This window comes from Canariomyces notabilis, assembly GCF_033297395.1.
Source record: "Canariomyces notabilis strain CBS 508.74 unplaced genomic scaffold N656scaffold_31, whole genome shotgun sequence".
Lineage (NCBI taxonomy): Eukaryota > Fungi > Ascomycota > Sordariomycetes > Sordariales > Chaetomiaceae > Canariomyces > Canariomyces notabilis.
This window is the reverse complement of record NW_027041853.1, coordinates 225,532-242,510: the sequence shown is the minus strand read 5'-3', so window position 1 is coordinate 242,510 and position 16,979 is coordinate 225,532. Positions and strand designations below refer to the sequence as shown.

At 55.7% G+C, this 16,979-nt stretch overlaps 8 protein-coding genes across 8 annotated transcripts; 6 read left to right on the top strand and 2 right to left on the bottom strand.

The window, feature by feature from the left end:
- N656DRAFT_784091 (uncharacterized protein) lies at nt 1-1,190 on the bottom strand. The gene has a single exon (XM_064816088.1). The coding sequence runs from the start codon at nt 1,013-1,015 to the stop codon at nt 227-229; it is 789 nt and encodes a 262-aa protein (XP_064666154.1). The 5' UTR covers nt 1,016-1,190; the 3' UTR covers nt 1-226.
- A 127-nt stretch (nt 1,191-1,317) lies between these two features.
- Nucleotides 1,318-2,591, top strand: N656DRAFT_761274 (uncharacterized protein; the record flags this gene model as incomplete). Its single annotated transcript, XM_064813237.1, has 3 exons — nt 1,318-1,525; nt 1,581-2,403; nt 2,488-2,591. The coding sequence occupies exons 1-3, from the start codon at nt 1,382-1,384 to the stop codon at nt 2,589-2,591; spliced, it is 1,071 nt and encodes a 356-aa protein (XP_064666153.1). The 5' UTR covers nt 1,318-1,381.
- Nucleotides 2,592-2,679: 88 nt separating this feature from the next.
- N656DRAFT_784090 (uncharacterized protein) lies at nt 2,680-4,683 on the bottom strand. Its single transcript, XM_064816087.1, has 3 exons — nt 4,423-4,683; nt 4,111-4,161; nt 2,680-4,022 (listed from the first exon to the last, which is right to left on the bottom strand). Exons 1-3 carry the CDS (start codon nt 4,529-4,531, stop codon nt 2,923-2,925), a joined length of 1,260 nt encoding a protein of 419 aa, XP_064666152.1. The 5' UTR covers nt 4,532-4,683; the 3' UTR covers nt 2,680-2,922.
- Nucleotides 4,684-5,650: 967 nt separating this feature from the next.
- On the top strand, nt 5,651-6,148 carry N656DRAFT_801730 (uncharacterized protein; the record flags this gene model as incomplete). The annotated part of the gene is made up of 2 exons (XM_064818159.1): nt 5,651-5,833; nt 5,921-6,148. 2 exons carry the CDS (start codon nt 5,651-5,653, stop codon nt 6,146-6,148), a joined length of 411 nt encoding a protein of 136 aa, XP_064666151.1.
- Nucleotides 6,149-7,234: 1,086 nt separating this feature from the next.
- Nucleotides 7,235-8,421, top strand: N656DRAFT_771732 (GroES-like protein; the record flags this gene model as incomplete). The annotated part of the gene is made up of 2 exons (XM_064813881.1): nt 7,235-7,411; nt 7,483-8,421. The coding sequence occupies 2 exons, from the start codon at nt 7,235-7,237 to the stop codon at nt 8,419-8,421; spliced, it is 1,116 nt and encodes a 371-aa protein (XP_064666150.1).
- Nucleotides 8,422-9,280: 859 nt separating this feature from the next.
- N656DRAFT_717750 (uncharacterized protein) lies at nt 9,281-11,213 on the top strand (the record flags this gene model as incomplete). The annotated part of the gene is made up of 4 exons (XM_064812223.1): nt 9,281-9,705; nt 9,795-10,364; nt 10,428-10,946; nt 11,030-11,213. 4 exons carry the CDS (start codon nt 9,281-9,283, stop codon nt 11,211-11,213), a joined length of 1,698 nt encoding a protein of 565 aa, XP_064666149.1.
- A 1,953-nt stretch (nt 11,214-13,166) lies between these two features.
- Nucleotides 13,167-14,668, top strand: N656DRAFT_816680 (MFS general substrate transporter; the record flags this gene model as incomplete). Its single annotated transcript, XM_064818397.1, has 3 exons — nt 13,167-13,387; nt 13,465-13,774; nt 13,852-14,668. 3 exons carry the CDS (start codon nt 13,167-13,169, stop codon nt 14,455-14,457), a joined length of 1,137 nt encoding a protein of 378 aa, XP_064666148.1. The 3' UTR covers nt 14,458-14,668.
- Nucleotides 14,669-14,832: 164 nt separating this feature from the next.
- On the top strand, nt 14,833-16,947 carry N656DRAFT_792454 (cobW-domain-containing protein; the record flags this gene model as incomplete). Its single annotated transcript, XM_064817086.1, has 6 exons — nt 14,833-14,928; nt 15,005-15,090; nt 15,174-15,479; nt 15,542-15,752; nt 15,859-16,047; nt 16,099-16,947. 6 exons carry the CDS (start codon nt 14,833-14,835, stop codon nt 16,945-16,947), a joined length of 1,737 nt encoding a protein of 578 aa, XP_064666147.1.
- Between the last annotated feature and the right edge of the window lie 32 nt (nt 16,948-16,979).

Sequence of the window (16,979 nt, the reverse complement as noted above, 5' to 3'; positions counted from 1 at the left end):
TTGTCATTTTGATGGATTCGCCCTGAACCTGAACTCAATCCTGGATGGTATTGGTGATCGTCCGATGACACTTGGTACATGATGCTAAGCCGTACTGAATACCATTTTGCCATGAGCTTCGTGTAAAGAATCCCCAGGACAACTGGTAGGGACTTGGCCCGTTTTACACATCAAAGTTTACATATTGTACAGATCTTGATGATACGTATGCCCATGCTCACAAACCCTACTCCTTCACCGGCTTCTCCTCCCGCATGAACTTATCCCCCGTCTCCTCCGCTTCCCTTGCACCAAGCTCAAACACAGCCTCATCACTCAACATCCTATCCGTCTCCGCCATCAGCGCCTCTCCCGAAACAGTACTTCCATCCGGCAGCGTCGCCATCACACCCTCCTCCTCCTCCTCCACCTTCATCGGTAACCCAAGCGCCTCCCTCTCCCTCGCAAACCTCTCCCTCACGACCGGAGTCTGCATAATCCGCCAGCGCAGCCTCCAACCCCACGGTCCCAGATCCTTAACCCTTGCCGGTTTGCTCTTGAGCAGGTACTCGTCCAGTCCACCGGCCTTGTCAATCGTGCGCAGCACGCGGGCGGTCACACGGGTCGAGACAAAGACGTTGAGGGATTCAGACCACAAACGCTTGTGGTGCACGTTGGGCCGCCAGTTGCGCCGGGTTTTGACGTTGTGTTTTTCGGAGACGTTGTTGCCGAAGCGGATCGCTGCGCTGCCGTAGAGCCCGGTGTTGGATTGGTGGTAGAAGGGCCGCGGGCCGTAGGGGTAGGGTGGGATCTCCGGACAGGGGGCGCGCGCGGAGGGGATCGGGAGGGAGGAGCCCGGTACGGGGGGTTGTTTGTATTGTAGTAGGGGGGTGGTGGTGAGGGCGCGGCGGGTGATGCGGCTGCTGAGGAGGGTCTTGCTGAGGAGGGTCGAGATGCTGCTGGAGGGTTTGGAAGCTGATGCCGATGCCGATGCCGATGCCCGCAGGCTGGACTGCAGGGGGAGTGACGGAGGCATGGTTTTTCTCCTCTCCCGGTGCGGTGTGGATGGAATTAACGTCGATCCGGTGCTATGACGGTCGCATTGGCGAGTCTCTGTCGGGGGACGCGCGGGTTTTGTGTTGCGTCGTTCGTAAACGGATCGGGACCGGCCAGCAACTGCGGGATGAAGCCGAAATCAAAAAATCGTGAAGTTGAGCGTACAGGTGGCAGCCGGAGTTGCAGCTGGCGACAGTGCATTACAGTGCTAAATACTGTCCACTTCCAGCAAAGGTGAAGGCAAAGAGACAGTCACATGCTTTCGTGGAGGCATCGTCGCGCATCGACGCGACCACCCAATGGTCTTCGACACCAACCGCAATGATTTACGACAAGAATTATCACGATGCTCCCCCCAGTCGAAGATGCCGTTTTGCGGAATAACCCCCAGTTTGCCGCACTCTATTCCACCTTGACCACAACAATTCTCAACCCAGATGGATCAACAAAGAACGACCCTGCAGCCAAGGAACGGTCTGCGATACGCGAGGTCCGTTGCCAGTCGCTCCCGAGATATCCAGCCCAACTAACTTCTCAACCATCAGGAACTGAACGAGTACCGCCTCAGGGACGCAAAGCAAAGCCTTCTCATCGACGCAATATGCACCGCAAACCCGTACTCCCTCCAATCCAAACCAGCTCCGGCACCGTCCTTGACCCGACGCACCGCCAGACCGCACCAACCCGACGGCTCCAGCTCTCAACCCACCACTGAGCTCCCCGAACCGCTTCTCGACCTCCTACTCCTCCTCCCAACCCTCCTTAAAACCCCCTCCACCCTCCCCCAAGATCTTGAATCCATCACCCTCCTCCTCTCGCAACCCCCCCTCTCCCTCTTCCCCTCCCTCCTCCCCCAACTCTCCAACCTACTCTCCACCACCCTCCACACCTCCGCCGTCCACCTCGCGCGCATCGCCAACCCATCCACAAACCCCTCCTACATCCACCGCTCCATCCCCCACCTCCCCTCCCACTACCAGACTCTAGTCCAAACAATCTCCGAACGGAAAGCCCTGCTCTCCCGCACCCGTCTGGCCGCTGCTGAGCCGGGTCTAACAACCCTCCTGCACGAGCAGACGGCTGGTGTGCTAGGGCAGCTGCTAAGGAGTTTGGAAGCGAAACATGGTGTTGTAGCGAGGTGGCTTGAGTTTCGCGCGGTTGAGGCGAGGCTTATTGCACAGAGGCAGCAGGCGGAGGTGGAGGGGGTGTTGGCGCAGGCGGAAAGGGATGTGTATACGCCTGAGGTGGGAAGGGCGTTGGGGAATTATATGGTGCATTTGAGGGATGCGAGGGGGAGGTTGGTGGAGGCGGTGAGGGGGTTGAAAGGGGAGTTGGAGGCTTATGGGGTCAAGGTTGACAGTCATGGGGGTGATGGGGGTGACAATGGTGGCGGGGACGGGGGTGATGGGGGGAGGATTGATAATAATAATAGGGGGGGGGAGGGGGGAAGAGTGGGAAAGGAGAAGGTTATGCGGGAGATGGCGAGGGTGTATAGGGATATGGGCAGGCAGGTGAAGGAGGTGAGAGGGGATTTGGAGAGGTTGGGCGGGGCGTGAGGATTGTCACTGCGTTGGGGGATATATGGTTGCGATGGCTACGCTATACCCTCGATAATCCGACGTGGAGGGAATCTGAAAGCCCAGGGTTTTGATACCATCTTTTGAAGACTGGCGCTCTATGTGTCTTTTTTCTACCTCTTGTGTACCATCTAAATCGTACCCGAGGCTGCTCGGCTGTCTAAGCGACCACACTGGCGAGTATCCTTTCTTTACCCATATCCATCTTGCAATCCAGATGCTGGATGCGAAAAACACATACAGAATTTACAGAAACTCAGCCAGCCACCCACACAATTACTACACACCCCTCCCCAACACATGAAACGCCCTAGCCCTTCACCTTGAAGATGGCCTCCGCCAGACGGCCAACATTGTCACTCGTAATGCCAGCCACCGAGATGCGACCATCCCGCGTGGCATAGACGCTGTGCTCCTTAGCCAGCTTGTCCATCTGCTCCGCGTTCAACCCAGTGTACGCAAACATGCCAATCTGGCTGGTAATATGGCTCCAGTCATGCTTCGAACCCAACTTCTCCAAATTCTCCTTCAGGAGCGCCCGCATGGTGATAATCCGATCCGCCATGCCCTTCACCTCAGCAAGCCATTGCTCATACAGGGCAGGCGTGTTAAGAATCTCCGCCGCAATCCGGGCACCGTGAATCGGCGGGTTCGAGTACAGCGGCCGGACCAAAATCTTGATCTGCGAATCCACCCGCTTCCGCTCCTCCGCGTCGGCGCACACCATGGAAAACGCGCCCACCCGCTCGCCGTACAGGCCCATGTTCTTGGCGAACGACTGCGCGAGGCAGATGTTGTGGCCCTGCGCAACGAAATGCCGCACGGCGAACGCGTCCTTGTGGATGTCCCCGCTGGCGAAGCCCTGGTAGGCCATGTCGAAGAACGCGAAATGGCCTTTTGCCTTGACGGCGGACTCAATCTCCTTCCACTGCTCCTGTGTGGGGTCGACGCCCGTCGGGTTGTGCGCGCAGGCATGGAACAGGAAGATGCTCCCCCCGGGCGCCTTGTTGATGTCGGCGAGCATGCCGGCAAAGTCGAGCCCGATGGTGTCCTTGTTGTAGTAGGCGTACTTTTCGACCTGCAGGCCCGAGTCCTTGAACACGGCGGCGTGGTTCGCCCAGGAGGGGGTTGGGATGTAGATGGTCTTGGCGCCGGGGTAGAAGCGCGCGAGGAAGGCGGCGCCGATGCGCAGGGCGCCTGTGCCGGAGATGGACTGCGTGATGGCCAGCCGGTCGAGGGCGGAGCTGTCCTTGCCGTAGGCCAGCACCGCGGCGGCCTTGGTGAACTCGGGCACGCCCGTGATGCCCGCGTATTCCTTGTTCAGGCGCGAGGCGATCACCTTTTCCTCGGCCTGGCGCACCGAGGGGAGGACGTAAGGCTTCCCCTTGTCATCGCGGTAGGCGCCGACACCTGGATCCGGGTGAAACAGGGAGTGTCAGTTGACGTGACGATTGTGTGAGGATGGGAGTAGGAGTGGCAGTTAGGAGGTCGAACGAACCGAGGTTGATCTTCTTTTCGAACGAATCGGCCTTGAAGGCTTCCGTGATACCTGCGCGACAAAGCTCGTCAGTTTTATTGCGAATCTTTGGGGCTGGTTGGTTGGCGGGACGTGCAGAGGGTTGGCCAAGGTGACTCATGAGGCACATACCGAGAATGGCCTGACCAAATCACCAAACAACACCGGTCAGCAGTGGACAGCGAGGAAGCTGCGGCAGCTTTGAAAATCTACTACTCACATCCTGTAAAACTCTACTTAGTCAATTCGTTCAACCTATTCAGCAGCCACGAAGGCGACGGTGGGATGGTTAACGTACTGGAGGGCCTTGAGGGACATTGGCCCACGTGGAAGCAGCGCGGAAAGCGCTCAAGTTGCGGGCTGCAACCGCCCGTCGCGAAACGACCCTGAGCGAGGAGAGCATTCTGTCGGCGAAAAGAAGGATTCACGGAGTCCACAGGTATTATGCGACGTGGTGGGGAGAACAATGCCTTGCTGGAGTGCAGTGTTGACGAAACCGGGACTGTCGGGCGTAGGACAGCTTTCGCGATGGTTTCGGTTTCGGTTGCGATCTGTCAGTGTGTCACCGGCATCACCCCATATGCTGGCATTTACCCGCGACCCGCGTTAGGATTGTGGGGTGTGAGTCTTGGCGGTTGCTGTGCGAGTCAAAAAAGTTTTCGAGGGCCAATTCGGAAATGTGATTGGGCAATGTCAAACAAGGGCCGCTCCGCACCGTGCTCTCCCGGCTTCGACCGAACAGCCCCGAGTTAACGTTAGGAGCATCCGATCGGCTGGAAAGCCGCCGCTTTCACCAACATCCGTGATCGTCAATACTTGTACCCGAATCCCGGAGAATGGCTCATAGCAGCTTTGTGGCTTCAATCCACTGTCCTCCAATTCCCAATCAAAGTATTGGCCAAAACTGCCGATGTCGACGGCCGGCTCTCGATCGGGACTTTGCCAACAATCCAAGCGTCTTTTCGCATAAAGAACAGGAGAGGGCGAGAGCGACCGAGTACAAGATGATGACCATTGCTCACTAAGCAAGAGACATTCAAGTCGTGAAGCATGATGTGACTCGGACTGTTGGCTTTCTTAATCTATTTGTTATCTTGATCACGCCAGGCTCCCGCTGCTGATTGGTGTCCGAGTCCGACAGAGGGCTTTACGAGGGCTTTCTGGTGATACGGGTCGTCAGGTGCCAGTGGACAACCCCAACCACAGCCTGCAGTGATGGACACGGAACACTTCGAGGCATCAGGCACCTCGACGATGCCACCATGAATGTAACAGACCATTGGGTCGGTCAGACTCGAGAAGTGGCCGCTGAAGTGAACAGTAGGACGGTGAGATTGACCACTTTGTGTCCAGGTCTTGAACAGGGAAGGGGGCTACAGATCGTAAGCGCGAGCGTCTACTTACATCCTGCTCTAGTATCTCTGTCAAGCCGTTCGTTGTCAGCCATCGCTCACCCCTTCTTTATCTGCTCACAAACAGCCAGTCCAAAGGTCAAAGCCACCCAGGCCCGAAGCGAACAAGGATGACGATGCATCTCTCCGTGCTAGCCGCTCTCCACGTCCTCTTCCCCAGCCTTGGCATGGCCGTCCTCGGCGCAACTCCGGCTAGAAAGATCGGCGACATGGACACGATGGCATCGGCGATAACGTTAACGGCGACGACGCCAGAAGCATGTCCGATGACTGCGTCAATGCCGTACTGCGCCGTACGCAAACACCTTTCTCTCTCGCTGGTCACTTTTTCTCGCGGGTTGCCAGTTCAAAATGACTGACTATTAGATGTCCACTTTAAGTTCCCATGTCTCGCTTCCGCTGCCACCATTGCGGGTTGTTCCGACATGTTCGATGTTGAATGCCAGTGCAAGAACAGGAACTCGGACGAGGCCGAGTTGCTCAAGTCCGGCTGCGTTGTGAGTTCGTGCGGATCGTGGACTGCCAAGATTGTCGAGTCGGTTGGGGCGGCTATCTGTGATGAGTGCGTCAAGGCTACGGCTACGGCTACGGCTCCCTTTGCTCCGTAACTCCTGGGATCGATCGAGAGTCTCCAATGGTCCATTGTATCTCAGCTGTGTTGGTACCTTTTGCAGTTTCCACTGCTGTTTGGGTTGTTCCGTTTTTGGCATTGCCATGGATTCTATGCAGCATGCTATTGGCTAGGAAACTGGAACGCAAGAACACCTCAGACCCGTTGCTGTGGAAGAAGGCGAGGACTCAAAGACGTCATGGCTACGAGCTCAGATGAGTTTTCCTGGCCATCCTCATTCTACAGTCGCAATGATGTCCCGGAATTCAAAAAGTTTGTCAGTTAAGATTCGAAACAGAAACGATGGAACGAATTGGAAGCATCAGTGCAAATTTTGGCCCAACGTCCAGGTTAGTAATCTTGTTATCCAGATTCCCGTTCCACTTGGACCGAGGCCTCATTAGTGTTCTGGGTGGAGATTTTCTGATTATATCCCGGTTTTCATGCGTTATCAACCTTCCAGCGCGACAGCGCCGGGTAAGGCATCCCGAGGGCATGCAGCACGACGTAGGAGACCGCTGCCTCGGTAGTTTAGTGATATCCCATTTCTGACGACATTTCTTAGGTTATCCCGGCCTTTGCTCCACCCGACTCAAGCGAAAGATTTAGCTCCCGAACTCCATACCGGCAGACTCTTCCACTCCACTTCTCTCTAGTGGCGAGTGAATGACGAGCACCACGACGACGGAGATAATGATGCTCGCCCCAAACAAACTCCACGGAAAGCGAGTCATTTTGTCGCGAATGGCAGCATTAGTAATTCAAAGATGTGGAGCATAGAAAGCCCTTCTCAAGATTGTACACTGGCTACGTAGGTGAGGTATCCCTAGCCTGACGACCCCGGGTGAGCGCCACTACGAATGCCGAACAAAGTCCAAGCCCAGGGGCCGTATCAGAGATAAAGATATCATGTATTTATATGCCCTTATGATGTCTTCTCCCTAATCATCTTATCTGAAGCTCCATCAACCGTTATTACCATCGACCCTTACGATCCCTTGCCTCTTCCAACACGGCTACTGGCAAAACAAACAAACTACGCCAGCAACGCTTCTCCCAATACACACTTCGCTCTCACGACACAATGGCTCAGACCGATTACAAGTTTGAGGGGTGGCTCGGCCACGATCCCTCATCCGCAGAGGGCAACATGAAATGGGGCGAGTACGAGCCCAAGCCCTGGGAAGAGACCGACGTCGACATCAAGGTTACACACTGCGGCATCTGCGGCAGCGATCTCCACACCCTCAAGAGCGGTTGGGTAAGTCCATAAACCTACATCACCTTGTCACCCTGCCTACTACACCACATACTAACCCACCTTACTACCAGGGCCCAACAAACTACCCCTGCTGCGTCGGCCACGAAATCGTCGGCACCGTCGTCCGCGTCGGCTCCAAAGCCGAAGGCGACCTGAAAATCGGCGACCGGGTCGGTGTCGGCGCCCAAAACGATTCCTGCCAGGGCCGCAAGGGCGACTGCGAGGCCTGCGCTTCGGGGACCGAAAACTACTGCCAGGTGCACCACGTCGGGACGTACAACAGCACCCACCTCAACGGCGGCAAGTCCTACGGCGGATATGCCCTGTACCACCGCGCGCCGTCGCACTTTGTCGTCAAGATCCCCGAGGGGCTAAGTTCCGCTGAGGCTGCGCCTATGCTGTGCGGTGGTGTGACGACGTATACCCCGCTGAAGCATCACGGTGCTGGCCCCGGGAAGACGGTGGGTGTGGTTGGTCTTGGGGGGCTGGGGCATTTTGGGGTTATGTGGGCTAAGGCGTTGGGTTGTGATAAGGTGGTTGTTATTTCGCGGACGTCGGGGAAGAAAGGGGATGCGATGAAGTTGGGGGCCGATGAGTTCATTGCCACGGAGGAGGATCCGGATTGGGCCAAGAACCATGCGTCGACGCTGGATCTGATTATTTGCACCGTCTCGTCGTCGTCGATGCCGCTCATGGGGTACATGTCGCTGCTCAAGTTTGATGGCACGTTTGTGCAGCTGGGCGCGCCGGATGATGGGTTGCCGAGTATTCAGCAGTTCCCGTTGATTTTCAAGAGGTTGAAGATTACCGGGTCGCTGATCGGTTCGCCGAGTGATATCAGGGAGATGCTGCAGTTGGCGGTGGATAAGAAGGTGCACCCGTGGATTGAGGAGATTCCCATGAAGGAGGCGAATCGGGCGATTGTGGACTTTACTGCTGGCAAGCCGAGGTATCGGTATGTGCTGTATAATGATGAGAAGGGGGTTGAGCAGATCAAGGCTGGGTTGTAGATAGTTGCCTGGGAGGATGTTGGTCTTGTCGCCTAGGACCTACTATAAATGTCAATGGATGTACATACTATTAGCAAATTGTTGTCTCTTGATGCCTATAGGGTACTGCGATATTTGTGGCCTCCCTTCTCCGCTACCTGGATCTGGGTTTATGTTAATACATCAGAAGTTCAGGGAAAGTTTTCTGGTCCAATCCACCGTCTAACATGATTGTTAGGTCCCTACATACCTACCTATATACCTATCCAACACTGGCAGGACGTCACATGCGACATCAAATAGGGTGACCAGAGTTACCAAGTCTTTCTTCTCATAAGCAATTCCTGTCATGAAACTGAATGGAACTTGACATCTGTCGAACATATACTGGCAGAGAACATAGTTGCGAAGGCACCAGACAACACCGGACTCCAGACTGCCGGGCATGCTCTAGATGTAGAGCGCAATATATCTCGGAGAGAACGGCCATTCTATATGGACAGCTCGACCCCTTAGGCTAAGTTCGATATGGACTTTAACTATCGTGCGTACTGTTAGGAGCGAATGATATGATTAGCCTGAGTAGCGGGAGATACATCAATCCTCCGCTCGCTCATACTTTACCCGACTACCTTAGCTACCTGAGCTATACCCCATTGATGGGCGGTTCCCTCTCAACGGTATACATGCTTCTAGAAGTCGAGGACACACCAGAATCACTAACTTCCCAACATACACTTCCTCCCTGCCAGGGGGCTGATTTTATACCTTTTTTCATCCAGGTAGCCGCCCTGTGACTTCGAATTTTTCGAAACATACCACCATGAATCTTCTCGAAAGGCTTCACCTCTCCCTCGGGGTGATTGGAGCCCTGGCCATCATGATCACCATCACACCCACAACCACCTCCGCTACACCCATCAGTCCCATAGGCATAACCATAAACCCCCGGCAGTACTGGCCCGACCCGTTCCCGAGTGACGTGCGCAATACCCCTGAACAATGTGTCGAGGCCTCGCTCACCAACCCATCATGGGACATTTACGGGCCGACGCTGACGTCAGTGAACGCGTCCGACGGGGGCACAATAGGCGATGTCCAGTTCCAGGCGTATCACCATGCGACAGGTATCCTGGCAAACTGTACGGCAAACAACATTGAGCTGGACCCCCAGGCGCATGGGCCTGAGGCGTTGAGTGTGTGGCATAATTGCAGTGTGCCGAACTTGCAGTTTCAGTTTCTGCTTGCGGATTTTGATATGCGGTTGAGGGGCAGTTGGGTGTGTGGGAATTCGTCGAGGACGAGGTCAGTCAGATCCTCACCTTACATGTAACGACATATGATATTTGGGCGCTGGCAGCACGGAACTGATCATCAACTTTCTTCACGTTTAGCCTCGTCTTTGCAGCAAACGGCTCCTGGGAACCGCCCCTCGTCCAAGGCTGCCTGGACGAGCCACACGCACCCCGCGGCCAGGAGACGCTGTGCATCATGGGCAACTCGCGGGTCGCCGCCGGCCTGTCCCGGCCGCTCGCCATCAACCCCCAGCTGCCGCTGCGTCCGTACACGCCCCAGGAGCCCGCCCAGCGGTGTGTGGACCGGTCCTATGACCCGCAGTGGCGGATCAATAGTCTGGTGTATCGACATCATGGTGCGCGGGGGAAGACTGGTGCTGGTGGTGGTGGTGGTGCAGGGGGGTCTTCAAGTTATGAGCTTGATTTGGATCTGACGAATCTGTCTGATAACGGGCGGATAAGGTGTGAGGCGACTGGGGATGTTACGTCGGGGGGTAATAATAATAACAATGGGTCAGCGCCGTGGGTTCGTTGTTTGGTTGCTGACGCATCCGGCGAGGGCTCAAGTTCGAATGGGTCTTGGATTGAGGTCAGTATTGATACTGAGTACGGGATGCTTGGTGTTAGGCAGGATTGGGGGTGTTCGGACGGTATTGAGGGTCTCGAACCGTACGTTCTGCCTGTTCCCCAGCTCTCAACTCAAAACCACTACTACTAACCGTCAACTCCCAGAGATCACTACACCGGACTCGCCTACGCCCACCTCAACCTATCCTGCACCAATCCATCCAGATCATCTGGCACCATTGACTCCGACCCTGACTCCGACTACACCTGCACCCTCCCCGCCATCAACACCCCCCTAACCTTCACCGGCTACTCCGAACAATGGCGGATCCCCCTGATGCCGCACACATACTACACCCGGAGCTGCACCATCCGGTCACTGACCAACACCACAGCCATCCAACTACAAGACTACCAACTTGACTCCATCCCTGATGATGATGCTGATGGTGATCTGACAACGACAGGGTCGTTCACCCTGTACAACCCCGGCCCAGGCGACACCTACCGGCTGCACCGCATGCCTGTGGTCGATGATGGGGAATGGCACGACTGTGTCGCGGGGGAGGGGAAACGGCCGATCCCCTGGCAGTTGGTGGGGTGTAGCTATCTCCTGGATCGGTCAAGTCATAGGGTAGGGTTTAGGGTCGAGTGGTATTGTGATGATCGTGATCCGAGCCATGCGTGAGTCCCACCCTACTCAACTCTGATAACCGTGATCGGATCCCCTCCGTCTGGACTTGAGAGCTAATGGTTGTATTAAATAGGGTCTTGTTCAACGCGACCGTGGAGAAACAGCTACCCGGCGAGACGTGTGAGACGGGCGCAGATAGGAAACAGTCGTGTCGGTTGCCATCGGGGGTTACAGAAGTGGCGCTATCAGTGTCGTCGTTGACTTGGACGACATCGGCGCATCCGATGGACAGGGGGCCGACTTTGCCGTGGATTTGAGTTTCAGAGTGGTACTTGTATGTACATGCGCGTACGGTGTAGTCCAGTAGGAGTGGTGGATAAGGTCTCTGTGCAATAGCTTGATTCATGTTTCAATGGTACCACTGTTATAGTTGTAGTAGGAACCGAGATAAGCCAACTGACTATGTTGCATCATATTGTATTTGATCTCGGCGCCTTTGCTCCAGCCTTGTGCCCGGTCTAGACTGGCCGTTTGAGATCGCTGTACAGATGTATGCTGATATAGAGCTTTGCGACGCACCCAAGTCCGCAGTCAGGGGCATCCGCTTATGTTACCCGGTGTCGGGTTCAATGTTATGGTTTAGGCCTGGTCTTGCCTCTTTCTCCTCTTTCGTTTCCATAGACTCCGCAGGACAACTCGGAGGAGCAGACTGGGATCATGACTCAGGGCAGGGCGGGCCAAATGGGCACGGTACAAGTCAGGTACGTTGTATTGCTTCAGGTTCTTGACTTATAAGCCCGGTCTATTGGCCTGGGTGACAGCGCCAGCAGTGTTGTATCTGTTGGTGCTGAGATCCATCAAATGTCGACCCAGATATCCATCTCCAATGGTAACAACTCTGAGGTGTGTGGGAGTTGGGGTAACTGCCAATCACACTCGGGTTTGACATCCAACTGCAGGAGGTTAAAATACCTGGTAATATAGATATTTACATTCTGGGTATGCCGGCATTTGAGTACTAGTGTCCCGGCATGAGAATGATGGTTCAAGGGTGCACATTATTCTCACCCGCATGCATCAATGATTGGAGCAGTATGCGACCCATTGAGGAGCAAATACTTACACGTCTAGAGAGCCACCCTCACGGTATATTTGGACATAACAGCAGAGATGCAGCAGGAGCTCCGCCTCCTCGGGCTCGTCACTTCATGTTCATGTTGACTGGTACTCCACATGCACCTGGCACTTACTCTCATGCCCGCCGACAATCGATGCCGCATTCCGTTAGTCCCAACATGAGTGACCGGTAGTTGGGGCGAGTGCCGTGAGGGTAGCATTTACCCGAGCTGTGAATCTGGCCGTCAGCTCTGGATAATAACTCCCGGTGGTGGCGGCGGCCCATTGTTGTCGGGTGCGGAGTAAGTCACTACCCCTACCTGTATATTAATACTATTACCATCACACCATGCAACTCAAGGCTGCCGAACTTGTGGTGTCCTCCCCCTCACCTCTCCCGTAACGTACAGTCGCGAAGCAGGCCAGCACGCAGCTTCAATTGACACTTTCCACCGAGGGAGTTGAGGACCGCCGATATTCGGGTCCCAGAATCATCCTGACGACGGGCAGGATGGCCGACAAACAGCAACCTGAATACACCGAGAAAACAGAAGATGATTGGACCGCCTCAGTCCAGATCCGGGAGAATGCGCCGCCAGCGCCGGACGACAAAGCACGGCGCATCCACGAGTTCCGCGAGGACGAAGGCTACGTGGTCGACATTGACACTTCGGAGGAAGCCATCACCGGCTCAGGACACGGAGTCGTCAAGCTCGCCAAGGACGGGCATACTGTTCTGATCCCTCAGCCCAGCGACGACATTGTCAACGATCCCCTGAACTGGAGCTGGGCCAAGAAACATGTCATTCTCTTTGTTGTGTCGATTGTGTCGTTTCTACCGGATTATGGAAGTGCCACGGGTGCGGTAACTCTTATTCCGCAGGCAGCGTAAGTCCCAGTCCCAGTCGTGTGGATTCTGTAGTGGTGACGGGAGGTGGACTGTGACAGGACCAGACTTGGCTGACGGAATGCGAATGGTAGAGAATGGAATACCACGCCAGATTATGTCAACCACTCGCAGGCAGGGAACGTCTTCATGCTCGGTGCAGGCGGCGTGGTCGGTGAGTCCCGTCCATCATTGTTCTTAAGCTCGGCAGGACTGGCACTTTGGTATCGAAATCATAGCCGACTGACGCCGATGTGCCCTAGTTGTCATGCTCAGCGCCTACTTCGGCCGCCTTCCCGTCGTCTTCTGGTTCATGATAGTCTCCACGGCGACAGCGGCATGGTGCGCGGGCGCGACCACCTTCGAGTCCTTCATGGCCGCCCGCATCCTCAACGGGTTCTTCTCGACCGTCAGCCAGTCGGGAGGTCTCATGTTTATCAAAGACATCTTCTTCTTCCACGAGCAGGCTCGAAAAATAAACATCTGGGCGTGAGTGGCTTCTGTTGGGCCTGCTAGCAAGACATGCCTTTGAGACTGACACAAACCAGATCGTTCATCGTGATGAGTCCGTACGCTGGCCCGCTGCTCGCGGCGTTCATGACTGAGACACTGCGGTGGCCAGTGCCGTTCTGGGTTTTCTTTGCCATGAATGTCCTGGGGTTGGCTCTTGTGGTCTGCTTTCTGGACGAGACATACTACGACCGCACAATACCGGCACACGATCAGCCGCCGCGAGGCAGCCGCATTGCCCGCTTGACTGGCGCAGCGCAGTGGAGGTCGCGGGACCTCCGCAATACCCTTGGCCAAGCCAGCTGGAGGACAGCGAGCGTGCTGCTAAAGCCAACTGTGGCGATTGCTTGTCTGTTCTACGCTCTGGTAAGTCTAAGTGCATCACTGGCGAGAATGAGAAGAGAAAGGGCATGATGTGATGCTAACCATGCCATCGCTCCCAGACATTTGCCTGGGCCGTGGGGATCAACACAACCCTAGCCATGTTCGTCACACCTCTCTACGGCTTCGGTCCAAAGCAAGTCGGCTTCTTCTACTTCACGCCCGTGGTCGCGGTAATCCTGGGCGAAGCCACAGGCCACTGGCTGCACGATGCCCTAGCCAAGCAGTACATCCGGGCACACAAGGGGCGGTTCGAGCCCGAGGCCCGGTTGCGAGCCGTCTTCTTCTCGCTGCCCCTCGTCATCGCCGGGCTTGTGCTGGTCGGACAGTGCTTCGAGAATGCCTGGCACTACATGGCAACGAGCGTCTGCTGGGGCATGTACGTCTTTGGCATGATGGTGACGACCGTCGCGCTCAGCAGTTACTGCGTCGACAGCTATCCCGAGGCGTCGGGCGAAGTGTCGGCGTGGCTGAACTTCTCGCGCACAATAGGCGGGTTTATTGTGAGCTACTTCCAAGTGACGTGGGCCGAGGCGCAGGGAACCAAGTTGAGTTTTGGTATCCAGGCGGCGGTTTGTGCAGGCGCATTTGTCTTCATCCTCGTCTTGCTCAAGTGGGGGAAGGCGATGCGTGTGCGGGCTGGTCCATTGAACTTTAAGACAACATGAGATAGAAATTGAACTTGGAAGTATTCGTATTATGGAGGGACCTTTGTTTGGCATGGCCGCATGGGGGGACTTGTGATCTGCGGTACCTCTCCGCACCTTGTGTGAATGGCCGGGAGAGAGTCGTCAGGGGTTCAAGCCGGCTGCCTGCTTCGGAATGAGTATGCTTTTATTGGCTGGATGGGTCTTTCCCTTGGACCCTGATGCAAGTTGACGCTTGCTCTCAAGTTGAAGTACCTTGATAGGTACCTAATACCTTGAAGGCCACCTTGATGGCTAGACCCTAGCCTTTCTGCTCTTATAAGTTAATAAGGACTCGAGAAGACGACGACGACGAAAAAGAATCGAAGCATATTTGTAACTCACCTCGTATGAACCATGCCTGGCGTCTCAGAAAGCAACGGCGTCCAGCCACCGGCCAAGACACAAACACCATCCAAGCCTCTCCCAGTCACTCTTCTCTCGGGCTTTCTTGTACGTCACCCCCCCGAGCCACTTCACTCCTCAGGCCCGAATCCCCTGACTTACCTGAGGTTTCCATTCCGCACAGGGAAGCGGCAAGACAACACTTCTGCAGCACATCCTAAAGAGCGAACATGGCCTACGCATCGCTGTCGTTGTAAACGACATTGGGGCGTGCGTAACCCCCACCGCCCGTGTACTTTGATATCCAAAACATTCCTAGTGCAAGTGCCTGACAGATGCATGCCATGGCACAGGATCAACGTCGACGCCTCTCTAATCAAGCAGACGCACCGGCTGACCAAGACGGAGGAGAAAGTCATTGCCCTTCAGAATGGCTGCATCTGCTGCACGCTCCGGGGCGACCTTCTCGAGGAGCTGCTGCGCCTCGCCGAGCTCGAGCAGTTCGACTATGTCATCATCGAGAGCAGCGGCATCAGCGAGCCCGAGCAGGTTGCCGAGACGTTCGACAAGCGTCTGGCTGAGCACATGATGTCCACCGTGGCTGATGGACCAGACGGGCCGGCTCTGGATGAGGATATGATCAATGTACTCAGGCGGCTGTAAGTGTTTTCTCTCACCTCCTGTGGCGCGCAACTTGAAGCACCAACTCAAAGGGATCAAGGACGGCCGCTGGTGGCCTCGACAAGTTTGCGCGTCTGGATACCACGGTGACGGTGATCGACGCCTTCACCATGTTCAACGACTTCGACACGGACGATATGCTCTCGTCGCGCCGCAACGACGTCCTGCCCGAGGACGAGCGCACTGTCTCGGATCTCATGGTCGACCAGATCGAGTTTGCCGATGTTATCGTCGTCAACAAGACGGAAATGGTAGGTATTGTACATACGTATTCAATCGTGTCCTTTGCTGCTCCTAGCCTTCTACAGCCCTCAATGCGATCAGCTTACTCACGGGTACCCTTGATGCGGTACCTAGGTCGACGACAAGACTCTCGCTCGCATCCGAGACTTGCTCGGCAAGCTGAACCATCGGGCCAAGGTCCTTGAGACGAGCTACGGCAAAATCGACGTCAGGGAGATCATCAATACCGGCATGTTCAGCTTGGAGAGGGCACAGACCGGATACGGATGGCTCCAGGACCTCCACGCCATGACCCTAAGACAAGTCAGTCTCGTCTCCGAGAAAATGCCGGTTCCCATTCTCACAGTCAAACAGGTCAATGGCAAGAGCGTCATCACCCCCAAACCCGAAACCGACGAGTACAACATCCGCAACTTCATCTACTCGCGCACAAGGCCGTTCCACCCTCGGCGCCTGTTCAAGCTGCTCCATGACAAGTTCATCATGCAACTTGAGCATCCCGATGATGACGATGATGACGACGACGACGGCGATGAAAATGACCAAGACGGTGAGGAAGATGATGCGATAAGCGATGACCCATCAGAACCCACCGACCTGGACATGAAGGACTCCGAGGACGACGCCTCACCCCCAGACGACATGGTACCTCCCCCCAACGACGTCATCCTGGCCAACAAGCGCGCCAGCCCCGTCTTCCGTCACCTCTTCCGGTCCAAAGGCGAGTTCTTCCTCGCCACTCGCCCACATCGTGCAGGCGAGTGGTCCCAGGCGGGCGCCATGATCACACTGACGGGCGGCCGGCCGTGGTTTTGTACTCTGCCCGAGGAACAGTACCTCACGGGCGACGAGGACGTGGACAAGCTTGTGCGGTGGGATATTGCCAAGGGCGGGGAGTGGGGGGATCGAAGGCAGGAGCTTGTTTTTATTTTCGGAGGTAATGGACTGGAAGATGGAAGGGCGGCGCTCGAGGCTGCGTTGGATGAGTGTTTGTTGACGGATGAGGAGTTTGATAAGTGGGTGGGGGTAATGCGGGATGAGGGGGTTGAAGGGCATGAGGCGAGGCAGGAAAAATTGCAGCATCTTTTTGAGGATGGGTTTCCGGATTGGAGTGAGGATGGGGATGGGCTTGATGATGGGGAGCATCATCATGAGGGGCATGACCATGCCGGTCATGCCCACGGGTTGGGGCATCGCCATTGAGAGTCACGCTTCAAAAAGGCTATGAGTCATGT

Coding starts and splice junctions, on each gene's coding strand:
- N656DRAFT_784091 (XM_064816088.1), bottom strand. CDS start 1,015: ATGCCTCCGTCACTCCCCCTGCAGTCCAGCCTGCGGGCATCGGCATCG.
- N656DRAFT_784090 (XM_064816087.1), bottom strand. CDS start 4,531: ATGCTCTCCTCGCTCAGGGTCGTTTCGCGACGGGCGGTTGCAGCCCGC. Junction 4,162..4,422: donor CCCTCAAGGCCCTCCAGTAC/GTTAACCATCCC, acceptor TTTGTCGCGCAG/GTATCACGGAAGCCTTCAAG. Junction 4,023..4,110: donor CGAAAAGAAGATCAACCTCG/GTTCGTTCGACC, acceptor ACCCGGATCCAG/GTGTCGGCGCCTACCGCGAT.